Source organism: Taurulus bubalis, assembly GCF_910589615.1.
Source record: "Taurulus bubalis genome assembly, chromosome: 11".
Taxonomy (NCBI): domain Eukaryota; kingdom Metazoa; phylum Chordata; class Actinopteri; order Perciformes; family Cottidae; genus Taurulus; species Taurulus bubalis.
The window spans coordinates 16,197,321-16,209,784 of NC_136599.1; the positions used below are offsets into that span (position 1 = coordinate 16,197,321).

The window sequence follows — 12,464 nt, forward strand, 5'->3', positions numbered from 1 at the left end:
CAAAATGCGTCATCTTTCCGCATACTGCCTCTTTTCTTCCTTACGCGAAAACAAATACTACATTTCCCACAGTTCACCTCAAATAAAACATTATTTATCTCCATATGTTTGTATATTTTGTGATGATCAAAAGCGATGCTCTGCAAAGATTTACAACATCCGCATTCCTCTCGTGCTCACTTTGGGATGTGAAGTCTGTCCGGATGAGATATTGGTGAACGTGCATCCCTTCTCGCGCTGGTCTGCCACGTGACTCGGTGTCAGCCAATGGCGTGGCTCCGCTGCCGGCTACTTCCTGGTTCCGTCCACTTATGACAGAGCACGGAGCGTCACGAGCGCCTTCTCTTGCCTGCCTGCGCGAGAGAGAGAGACAGCACCGTCCTTGCACACAGTTAGGCCCGGAAAAGGTAACTTTGATATCGTTATTTCTCCTTTTTATTTGGCTCGTTTTTGTGAAGACAAACATATTTTGCGATTTAAAGAGCTTGTTCTCAGACAGTGCGTTGTTATAAATCACTTTGATTCGTTTTTTAAATGTGTAAATGCTGTTCCTTATCCTCGACGGTAACCTCAAAGGCTCGTCCTTGTGTGAGCTGACACCGTCTTTATTATCGTTGAATATACGCCTCGGTTAATTCCCCAGTTGTTGGTTTCGTGGCTTGCAGGATGGAGTAGTTTGTAGCCCACCGTCTATTTTTAAAACCAGACCGTCAGCTGGCGACATGTCACTCCATTTAGAGCTGCAGGGTGTGTGGGGGGAAAGGGCGTCAAGTTGCAAGTCCCTGTGTTAAAGAACCACTCGAGTCTTTTTAGTTCAGGGACTTGAAGGACGTGAGGCTGTCGTGTGCTACACATGCCGGATCATGCAGGGCGCTACCAGTTGCTCCCCGTTGCAGCAGCCGTGGGGGTGTGTCCCCGTTTGTAGGAAAAATACTGTGTTGTAAAATTCCACTCAGTTTGTCTCTGTGTCTTTTCTCTACTTTGCAGACTCCAAGAAGATACTTTTAACAAGTCCCTTTAGTTAGATAGATTGTTTAGTACTTTATTACTGCAGTTTTGAAAACATACTAAACTGATTATTAACAATTTAATACTCCGTTATGGCTGGCTGTCAGATCCCAATGTAGTCTGAATGAGGATTAAGCCAAATGTACAACCGTATCGGGTATCAAATCTCAATTATTTATTTTTCTTTGGGTGCCATTTTGTGCAGCCAGTTGAGCTCCTTGCTCTCCACTTTTGCAATAATCTGGGAGCAAAAATAAGAAAAGCAATATGCATTTACCTAATCCTGCATGTGAAACATCTATAACAGAACTAAAGGGTATATACTACTTACAACCAATAACAATAATTTTCATTATTTAGCAATCTGCCGACTAATTTACCCATGAATCAATTAATCGCCTTTAAGATGTCAGAAAATACAGAAAATTATACATTCCAGTTCTTCAATAGCTTATTTTGTTCAACAACCAGTCCAAAGCTCAAAGATATTTAGTTTATGATCTCATTAAGTAAGGGTATGTATCCTCACAATCTCTGGAAGTTCAACATTGTTTAGCCATTTTTGCATGAAAAATGTCTAAACAATTAATGGATTATAGTTGTTGGTTAATGGGTTCTAATCGTTTCATCTCATTACATATTCTGCTCTTATGTTGGTGTTTCTGTACCAATTCGGTAAAGGTGATGAAGTTTAGTTGAGGTTACCAGATGAAACTTCTGAGTGTTGGGTCCAATACCATTCTTGACCTTTTTTTGATACGTTTTTCTAAGTCCGGTTGAACGCAACACAATTCACAGCCTGAACTTGGTTAAATTATTTTATTTAAACCAGGGACTATTAGTGTTACTCAGCCCCAGTAAACTATAACATATTTCCATTTAGTTTAAGAAAGAGGTCAGTTTGTGTGATTTTTTTTTTTTTTTTTTTTTTTTTTTCTTTTTGGCTGAAGCCAAAGGCTAGGTTCTACACAGACTTTTTACACAGAGGATTTTCCATTGATTCTGCTGTAGACACGCTCTAGTTCAACTCTGGAGGCTGTACTCAAAGTTCATTCATGCATTCAGGGGAGGTAGAGAAAGTTTCTCTGTCCTCCACTTCTGGACTTTGGAAAGATAACGAAGGCTCTGCGAGATTACGCCACTAAGCAGGCCTTTTAACTCCTATCAGTACAGAACAACTTGGACCAAAAGAAGCCAAATGTGTATTGTGGCAAATAAAAAAACCTTGAACCTTGATTGTGCCAAGTCATTCACCGACTGTTCGTTACAGTGTAACTTACACTGACCTTTCACGACTGTTATCACAAGGTCCCTGTTTGAGAGCAGTGCTCTCAACTCTGTTTTGCAATGCGGTTTTGTAATCTGCTATATTAAGTAAACTGAAAAGACTTGCAGAGATTTCTTTTTTCTTTTTGCTGCATAAGCCACACCTTCCTGTGACTAATATATTTTCTTTCCTGGCCCGCCTACATCAGTTGGTTCAGGTGGTCACTTCACACATGTTTAGTTGGATAATTCATTAGATATTGTTCTGTCTCCAGACTTGAGCTTTAAATTAGATTACTGTTCGTCCTGCTTATGTCATTGAGCATTTCAATAATTGCCAACTCACTGTTTTGACTGGAATCTTTAATTCAGTACGTGACAGTGTAACCATCTCTCAGCCTGTGGAGCAGCAATATATTGATCTTCTCCCTCTCGTTTCATCTGCAGATCCAGAACCATGTCCATCCTCAAGATTCACGCTCGTGAGATTTTTGACTCCCGTGGCAACCCCACTGTGGAGGTTGATCTGTACACCAAGAAAGGTACTGTATAATTATATGTATTCATGTACTTATTGAGTTTATAGAAAGGTGGTCAAGTTTGGCAAAACTAGATCAAACTTGTGCTTGTTTAACTTCTACACGTTTGTTTAACCAGTTATTTAAAATGATCCTAAACATGAAATTATTTTCCAGTATGTGGAACGCTGCTGTAAGGACATCATATTGGAAGCCAAGTTGTATACTTATTTTGTGTATTGCCCAATTATCTAGCTAGTGAAAGCTGGTCCAGTTGTGGATTAGGATGGTGAAGTCAGTGTGTTGCCCTGCAGGGTTGCCTGCCTGGTGAATGTGTGAAAATAGCTCCTGTAATGCATCTCGCTGCCCTTCAAGCCCTCTGTTACTGTAATGGTTCCTGTTCGGGAGCACAGATAGCTCATACAGTATGTACTTCTAGCTAACCCATGAGTTGAGTTGAATCCTTGATACAGTGATATTGTATACATCTACAGGATGCTTCTCTTTACCGAATTGTATCCCTGATTACATGATAAAGCTGCTGAGCATAAAACATCTAAACTCTGCGATGTTTGACACGTCTGCCTCCAGTTTCGATCAATTCATTAAATTACCTAATGGCCTGACCATTAGTTAGTTTTCCGGCGAGCTGTTCTGTTCTGGAAGCTATAACAAAAGACCAGCTCAACCAAATGAAATGCCCTGAGAATTTTAATGAAGCAACCTGAATGACCATTGACATGGAAGAGAGTGGAACAGGCGACAACTGCCTTGAATGCATTGGCTGGAAATCAACTGTTTTATTCTGCAGCCCTCTTGTTTTTCATTAGTTTGGGATGTTTGCTGAGCGCTCCAGTTTACTGTAAATAGCACCTTCATTTATTTTTCTTGACAAGATTCCTTTTTAAGTCTGCCGGGCATGTTTTGGCATCATTAACGGCACATACCAAAGCGAGTGTGCTGCACCCAGAGTTTGTCTTTACTGTTGGTGTGTTATGTAACCAGCTTGCTGCTCGGTCACAGACGGTCAAACTAGAGAACTTCCTCTGATTGTCGTTAGAATATTGTAGGTCCAGTAACTCTGGTAATGATAGAGACGTATACAATCCTTGTTATTGTTATATCCTGTAGTTTTTATTATATTTGGGTCATGGTTCTCATCCAGATAAAATATGATATGATGGTACGACATCTCAGTTTGTAGCCTGGGGGATATTGCCAGCTCCCCTGCTGCAGCCAGGTGATCTCTTGATGCAGATGATTTGCTAAGCCTGAACTCATGGCCTAAGCCTCCTGTCCTAAGCCCTAAATCCCCTCAGACTCACACCCTGCTTGGCGATCCACAGAGCAAACTGAATAGACTTTTGCTCATCCCCAATTTCTCCTCACTTGGTTGAATCCAAAATGTCCTCTTTATGTGTGGGCGTGGCTTCGCATCCCTCCACAGATGCACTGAACATGCCCGGTCTTTCCCTGTTACATCACAGCCGTCTGCCGCACAACCAATACAACTGCCTCCACACATGCTTTGGTTCTCTCTGTGGCCAGAAAAACGACAGACATTGGAAATGTGTTTAGATGATTGGATTGCTTCCCCTAATGTCTTTTATTTGCCTTTTGCTCCTTGAATAACAAGCAGCCGCTCCTGCTCTTAATGCTCCATCAGACATGTTTCTGTCTACCCAGTCAAAAATATCACATAGTTTGCAGTCATGGTTGACAGGGAAAATTAAGTTTATTCAGACTATTGCCGTCTTGTTGGACATGACTTAGCATTTTAAGCTATGATTGTAACAAAATGTCCTCTGTGTCTCCAAGGTCTTTTCAGAGCTGCCGTGCCCAGTGGTGCCTCCACAGGCATCTACGAGGCTCTGGAACTCCGTGACAATGACAAGACTCGCTACATGGGCAAAGGTAAGCCGTCTCTACTGATTCTCTCTCTAAACTCTCTGGTTACCTCTATTCTGTTGCTATCTCGCGTCATTTCAACACCACTATACATTCTGTTGTCTGTCCTCGTTGCTTCCTTCTTCATTTCTGTTTCCTCCATCTCTCTTCCTCCTGTTAGGAGTCAAAAGAGCAGTTAAATATGTAAATGAGTTCTTGGCCCCAGCATTGTGTAACCAGGTAAATAAAGTGTGAAATAACAGGACGACGCTTACACATCGGTCTGCATAGCAGTATGAAGAATGGCTTTGCCTTTTGGAAACTAACCTCGACGGGCGCGAAAACAGATGTTCACAGATCTAAAATGAAAAAAAGATAATAAAAAAATACAATCATTGATGCCTAAATAATAATTTACTTCTGTCAGAATTACTTGCACTTGAGATTGGATGAGAGGCACTGTGGTCATCTGTCTCGCCTGCTCTGCATGGTCTTCTGCTGTCTGGGTCAGTTATGGTCTGCTTGTCCCTTGCAGGTGTCTCAAAAGCTGTTGAGAATATCAATAAAAAAATTGCACCTGCACTGGTTAGCAAGGTAGGACCATTTATTGTTTGACTAATAACTGTGTGTTAGTGTCAAAGCCCTCAAATGAATGCATCACTGTGTTGAATGAATTATTAATGCGTATTATGGTAATAATTATACTAAAATATTAGTAACATTGGCATACTGACGGTTTCCAAAGTACTAATTGTACGATTTTGCAGTTGTTTGTTGTTCCTATTTAACATTGGCCTCATTTTTTGTTGTTGTTGTTTGCATTCATAAAAATGATATATCAAAAATGTTCTATAAACCATTGCAATAGCGGAGCTTCGGTGATATAATTCTGAGATGCTGTGATTATTCTATCATTATTTCAGTTTGTTCTTTTAAATTAACGAGTCGGAAATAAACCTTGTTAATCTTTATTTCCAAACATACAATATAATTTGTCATGTTTGGTCTATTCCAGGATGTGGACGTTAAAGATCAGGGCAAGATCGACCAGCTGATGCTGGACATGGACGGCACAGAAAACAAGTGTAAGATGATACTTCATGTTCTAAAACTGGCTTGACTATGTCGGTGCAGAGTTTTGTGAGCTTGGATTTGTAAAGATCTATCTACTACTAAAGGGTTTGGCAAAATGAAAATACCTTCTGGTTATTTAATCCATAAACAGTTTATCTATAGACTTTCCAGAAATGTTCTATATCTTTATATATGTTGATATTGTGATATGTAATGTCATATTCGTAAAAGAGGATTTTATCCATATTGAGATAGTTTTGAGAAATCCCCCTCACGCATTCTATAGAGCACAATTTGCACCCTCTGCCATTCTACTTAAGTTTCTGAATTCTGTGTGAAAACTATATTGTACCCATAATTTACATTTACAATAACATCATTTTATAGATTTAAGATATAAACTTGCTCATGAAGGTGCCATATCTTTAGTGACTGCTGACTACCATATTGTAGGAAGGAATGAACAAAGAGTGACACAGAAACATCAATAGGCACTTGTACGTTGCAACAGAAAAGTCGATTCACACACAATTATCTCAAGGTCATGCATTACTGATTTTTGCCTAATTAGCCCAGAAAATATTCACTGAAGTATTTAGATTACAGAAAACGACTGTTCCATATTTGCACACGTATTCTACAGACAATATATTGAGGTATTTGTGTCTTCTCTCCCTCAGCTAAGTTTGGTGCTAATGCCATCCTGGGCGTCTCCCTGGCTGTGTGCAAGGCTGGTGCAGCAGAGAAGGGCGTTCCCCTCTACCGCCACATCGCTGACCTGGCTGGAAACCCTGAAGTCATCCTCCCTGTCCCTGTGAGTATTGTAGTTCAATCACCTACGTTGTGTTCCCCAGACTTTGTCAAGGCTCTTAATGCCAATAAACCTGAAAGACATGCAGCGTTAATGATTGATCCAGAGAATGATAAATTCAGTCGTGACTCCATTAAGCTAAAAGCCAATTCTCTCTGCCTCCGATCAGGCTTTCAATGTCATCAACGGCGGCTCCCATGCAGGCAACAAGCTGGCCATGCAGGAGTTCATGATCCTGCCTGTGGGAGCCAGCAGCTTTAAGGAGGCCATGCGTATTGGTGCCGAGGTCTACCACAACCTGAAGAATGTCATCAAGGAGAAATACGGCCAAGACGCCACTAATGTAGGTGACGAGGGAGGCTTCGCCCCCAACATCCTGGAGAACAAGGAAGGTGAGAGGAAACATGAAATCAGAGCCATAACCACTGTTTAACAATAAGTGTTTCAATACAAGCAAACAGAGTTCATATCCAGCTGAATACATTATTAGTTATTTTTGGACACTACTGTAGGGTTGTTTTCATTTTTGAGGAGCGAGTTGATCATAGAAAGTTGTTAGTGTCACCACTCAAAAGGGAGTGTCTTGAAAGTAATCCATTCTTAGACCTCAAGGAATACTTCACTTATCATGTCACTCTTAGGTCGACAGGAGGTTTCTAAATTAAGGCCTCAACTCGGGCTGCCAGCCTCTGACTCCAGTGTCAGGTTGAGGTGCTGATATGGCAAATGCCCCACTGGAGCAGAGTCTTCAGTGGTGACTCATTTGTGAAAAATTAGTGTTTAGATTTTCTCTGGTCACATTTTTTTTAACCATAGTATGTTGTTTTTGTCCCAGCTCTGGACCTGCTGAAGAATGCCATCGCCAAGGCCGGCTACACCGACAAGATCGTGATTGGCATGGATGTGGCTGCCTCTGAGTTTTACAAGGCTGGCAAGTACGACCTGGACTTCAAGTCTCCTGACGACCCCAGCCGCTACATCTCCCCTGACAAGTTGGCTGACCTCTACAGGAGCTTTGTCAAAGATTACCCCGGTGGGTTTTTAACACATATCCTCTTATTTACAGCCACAAAACTCTTGCTGCTCAGTGCTCTCAAAGATGCAACGTTTTAAGGGTATTATAGGGATTTAATACAACAAGATAATTCTAAGCACAAGTGAACCAAATAATGTGAGCGCATCTACAAACATCATCTAAGTCAATGCAATAGAGAATAATAGACCAGTTTGTCGATATGCATTTTGTGTCTGCACATGTTTCTGTTTTGGTTCACTCATTGCCAGCTGTTTTCAGCAAAAACTCCTAAAGAACACCACTGTTCACTTCTGTCAAAGTTAGAAGCTAGCTAGTGAACATAATTGAGCATTTAGCAGTGTGTTTCTGCTGCCACTAAGTGGTCAATAGCATCAACTACTGCAGGTTTAAGGGGATTGTAGATGATAGCTATTGCTACTTTCTCAATGCTGACGTGTTGGATTTATGAATGGTCGTAACATTACCCTCACCTACTTGCTATCCTAACAGTGGTGTCCATTGAGGACCCCTTTGACCAGGATGACTGGGAGGCGTGGGCAAAATTCACGGCCAGCACCGACATCCAGGTGGTGGGTGATGACCTCACAGTCACCAACCCCAAACGTATCGCCAAGGGTGTGGCTGAAAAGTCCTGCAACTGCCTGCTGCTTAAAGTCAACCAGATCGGCTCCGTCACAGAGTCCCTGCAGGCGTGAGTGTCGACAACCGTGTGATCAAACTTCTTCACCAAAATCAAAGAAAGTAAATAAGGTGTAAGCTGGCTAACTTGGCTAAAATATGTGTCTTTTCTTTTTAGCTGCAAGATGGCCCAGAGCAACGGCTGGGGTGTGATGGTCAGCCATCGCTCTGGAGAGACAGAGGACACCTTCATCGCTGACCTGGTGGTCGGTCTCTGCACCGGACAGGTAAAACCTCAGCTTCTAATCGTGACATTAATTGGCGTAGCATCTCTACTGTTGAGTTTTTTTAAAGCTGACTATTCAAACTGTACAATAGGTGTAGCTTTAACGTTACAGACTGAGTTTTACATTTCATGTAATTCCTTTTCCAGATCAAGACGGGTGCACCTTGCCGATCTGAGCGCTTGGCCAAGTACAACCAGCTGCTCAGGTGAGTCCGGTCCAAAAACGTTCGCCTCTAGTTAAACTGAACTTTATTAACAGTATGAGTTATGGGCTCCACGCTCCTTAGAGGCACTACGTTGCACATTTTCTCCGACTATCAATCCATCCACTTTAACAAACTGTCATCACTCTATCCTAGGATTGAAGAGGAGCTCGGCGACAAGGCCCGTTTTGCCGGCCAGAACTTCAGGCACCCCATCTGAGCTGGCCTACCTCCATGGGCTTCCGTGTGTTCACTGCTCATAAATAATCCCTGTATACGCCACACTAGGTTGCCTGCCCTGTCTGGAGAGAAGATGGAGAGATTACTGCTGAAATCCAAGGTCCAAGTCTGGTCTGTGGCGTGGAGAAGCTACACAGTACATCCTAGTACAACCACAGCTCAGCTCATCCTCAAACTATGCTTTAGCTCCTGAATAGTGTTGGTCCCTATGTTTGTCTGTGTAACTGGGTGAAGGTTTTGTTCAGCTTCTTGTGAGTTGTAGTGATTTTTGTGTCCTTTACTGAGTGTTTGAGCTACTGTAACTGTAGTACGGCTCTGCCTCGAGCAGTGGCAACAGTACCATATGTGCAATGTGTCGCATCTGACAAGGTCTTGTGTTGCTGTAAGTGTTGGCAGAAATATGTAATAAACAACATAGGTTGAAACATTTTGGTGATTTCTAACTCATCCACATGTTCAGGTGTTATCTGAAATCCTGGGACTGCTGCAGAGCTTCATAGATAATGATGACTACCGATTCACGAAATGTTTATTGTCATGTGCACAGATAACAGGCAGTTATTCTGTACAATGAAAAGCTTATGTTGCTGGGTCCTCCTAACACAGAATTACAATAAACTTTAAGGAAAAAAAGTTAAATAAACTTAAGGAAAAAATAAAATACTGTCTCAATAAAATATTGAGACAGTATTGCACAAAACAAAGTGGGTGGGTGATTCACCAGCTTGATGGCCTGCGGGTAGAAACTGTTTGTCAGTCTCGTGGTTCTGGACTTCAGACACAGGTGTGTTCTCCTGGTTACTCTGGAGTAAATGTCTTGAAGAGAGGGGAAGCTACTGAGATGTACTGTGCAGTTTTTATCACACGCTGGAGTGCCTTCCTGGGCAGTGCAGTTTCCATACCATACTGTGATTGAGTTGGTAAGGACGCTCTCGACCGCACATCGGTAGAAGTTGCTGAGAATCTTGGGTGGCATGCCAAATTTCCTCATCCTTCTTAAGAAATACAGTCGCTGCTGGGCCTTTTTGATGTTCTGCGGTGTGTTATGAGACAAGGTGAGGTCCTGGCTGTGTTCTGAGGAATTTAAAGGTTTTCACCCTTTCCACCTCTGTCCCACCTATGTGAAGTGGTGCGTGCTGCACCCTCTTCCTCCTTGGTTCAATAATCATCTCCTTAGTCTTGACTGCGTTCAAGGAGAGATTATTATCCCGACACAAGTTATATTGCTATCAATTTAAACAAGGTCATAATCACAAATCAGAATCGGCTTTATTTGCCATGTGTGTCTACACATACATGAATTTGACTCCAGTTTTACATAGCTCTCATTGTACATATATACATATTGTATACAATAAACAAGATAAATATTTAAAAAAAAGACAACAGAGGATTCAGAGCTTTCTTCCAGAGCAAATGATCTGGAGTAAAGGGCCTTCTCAGTAATTGCTCTTGTCAGTGTGTGTGTGTGTGTGATGTAATCTGAGTGCCACAGAGAGGCAGAAACATGAGCTCGGTGCTTGGGGACGCCATTTCTGTCCCCCTAGGTAAAAGAATCCAGAAGCTCTCCGCAAGCTCTTTTTGTACTGATCCTTGCCAAGATAAATGAGGATCTATTCACCAGTGGTATGGTACCAGGGGGGATTTCCAGCTGGGTCTGTGCCACACCAATTCACTTTGTGAGCCCTGTCTGAACCTGCCTCCATTGTTTAGTCATCACCATGGAGATGTATTACAAATCACTAGTACAAAGAAACTAACAAGCATATGTAACAGTCTATAAGTATCCTGTGACGATCATCTGCTGCAGATTTCCCAGAGCAACACCTCCTCTCACTTCAATAGACCAATAATTATGTTTTTACAGAAAGTTAAAAAAAGAGCAAGAAAGTAAATCTTGTTACTTAATTGATATCACAGCCTTAAATACATGACTTTCTATGAAACTGCAATGCTTGATTTTGATTCCTTGATACCTGCGCCATCTAGTGGTCAGATCTATGCAGTATACTTCACTGACTTGCTCCTTGCAGACAATAAAAAAGAAGACAGGCTACCAAAATGATATTTAAATATGATTTTATCGGGCTCCATCAAAACATATTGGAATGTTAGAAATATAAATATAAAGCCAGTCAAGGTGACACCAGTTTGCCACCTAGAATCAGCAAACAGATACTTATTTGACTACTGATCAGGCCATACTAAAAGACAGCTCCTGGTGCTGAAATGAGGCCTCCACGTACCAAAGAGGAAAACAATAAAACCATTTAACTAAACTATACAATCTATCCTTTTTGCTGTGTCAAAAAGGCCTATTAAACTAAATCTTTTCAACCAAAAGAGATTTGTCCTAAAAACACAAATGACGAGATAAGACATTTACAAAATGCAACAGTTTCAGTTGAAAAAACACATATTGTGTCTTTTGTCAGGAATATAAGTGCTGCTATCTTCAATTGCAGCTTAATTGGCCACAAAACAAACAAATTAATAAAGAAGATAATGTCTAATCCCTGTATGCCAATACAATACGTTATCGTCTATTAGAAGGCGTTGGAATTATTCAAACGTGGACAATTTTTCATAAACAATTTAAAAAATAAAGGCCAGCACCCAATTGCCAGTGAAGAGCACGACTGTTTCTGCTGTTATAACACATTTGTTTGAATGAACAGTCCTGCAAGTAGGTTGCTGCTGCTTTTCATAAAACTATTCTATTCTAATCTATTCTGTGATAAGATTTACATTTGCAACTATTTCATCTCATGTGTGATACAAAAATATACACAACTTATACAATGAATTCTCTTTTATTATTATATTTTTATTTATTCTAGTATTTCCATTTTGTTTTCTTTTAATATGTTATTATTTAACAGTCTAACCTTATTTCCTATTGCATTGTTATTGCTCTATAGTATAAGGCATTAAACTCGATCTATTCTAATCTATTTTGTGATAAAGTAGTGTGTCATATTGTTGTCTTCCAACTCTGTTATTTGTTTACAGTAGACCTTTTCATGTAAATATATGCAATTTTCTGTATATTCAATACTACAATTAACTGAAATCTCCCAATAGAGATTATAATCTATTCAATTGTATTCTGTTATCATCATATTGTTGTTCATACAATTGTGTTATTACACCCTTATTTCAATTTTGCAGCGTTGTCTTGTGCCAGGTGTTAAAATCTGATGTCCAGGTGCATTTAATTCCATATGAAGGAATGAGATATTTTTCAATTGTGTCATATTGTTCCCACTAATTATGTTATTTGTTTACTGCATACCGTAAAAGGTAACACATTCTGTATATTTACTGTATATTCAATAAGGCAGTCCACTCAAATCTCCCGAGAGAGATTCTATTCGATTGTATTCTATTCTTCTTGGCTCACTGACAGTCTAAATATAGTCTGGCAGTATCACAGGTTTATAAGGATGAAGATAGACCAAGTGTTGCTACAGAATAGACACCCCGAGGACTCCCACGCCGCCACCCTCTCCCTCTC

General features: G+C 40.7%; 1 protein-coding gene across 2 annotated transcripts; it reads left to right on the forward strand.

The window, feature by feature from the left end:
- Positions 1 to 339: 339 nt before the first annotated feature.
- eno1a (enolase 1a, (alpha)) lies at positions 340 to 9,376 on the forward strand. 2 transcript variants are annotated; one of them, XM_079226767.1, is made up of 12 exons: positions 340 to 407; positions 2,722 to 2,816; positions 4,611 to 4,706; positions 4,861 to 4,919; positions 5,695 to 5,764; positions 6,434 to 6,567; positions 6,734 to 6,956; positions 7,400 to 7,597; positions 8,090 to 8,291; positions 8,397 to 8,505; positions 8,652 to 8,710; positions 8,864 to 9,376. In XM_079226767.1, the coding sequence occupies exons 2-12, from the start codon at positions 2,732 to 2,734 to the stop codon at positions 8,925 to 8,927; spliced, it is 1,299 nt and encodes a 432-aa protein (XP_079082893.1). In that variant the 5' UTR covers positions 340 to 407; positions 2,722 to 2,731; the 3' UTR covers positions 8,928 to 9,376. The 2 variants fall into 2 exon arrangements, with proteins under 2 accessions (XP_079082893.1, XP_079082892.1); XM_079226766.1 differs by lacking the exon at positions 4,861 to 4,919 and adding an exon at positions 5,215 to 5,273.
- Positions 9,377 to 12,464: the final 3,088 nt, after the last annotated feature.

What these genes read in the sequence shown, in the direction of transcription:
- eno1a (XM_079226767.1), top strand. Translation starts at nt 2,732, where the DNA reads ATGTCCATCCTCAAGATTCACGCTCGTGAGATTTTTGACTCCCGTGGC. An exon ending in TGATCTGTACACCAAGAAAG is followed by an intron (nt 2,817 to 4,610) that starts GTACTGTATAAT and finishes TGTGTCTCCAAG; the next exon opens with GTCTTTTCAGAGCTGCCGTG. An exon ending in TCGGTCTCTGCACCGGACAG is followed by an intron (nt 8,506 to 8,651) that starts GTAAAACCTCAG and finishes TTCCTTTTCCAG; the next exon opens with ATCAAGACGGGTGCACCTTG.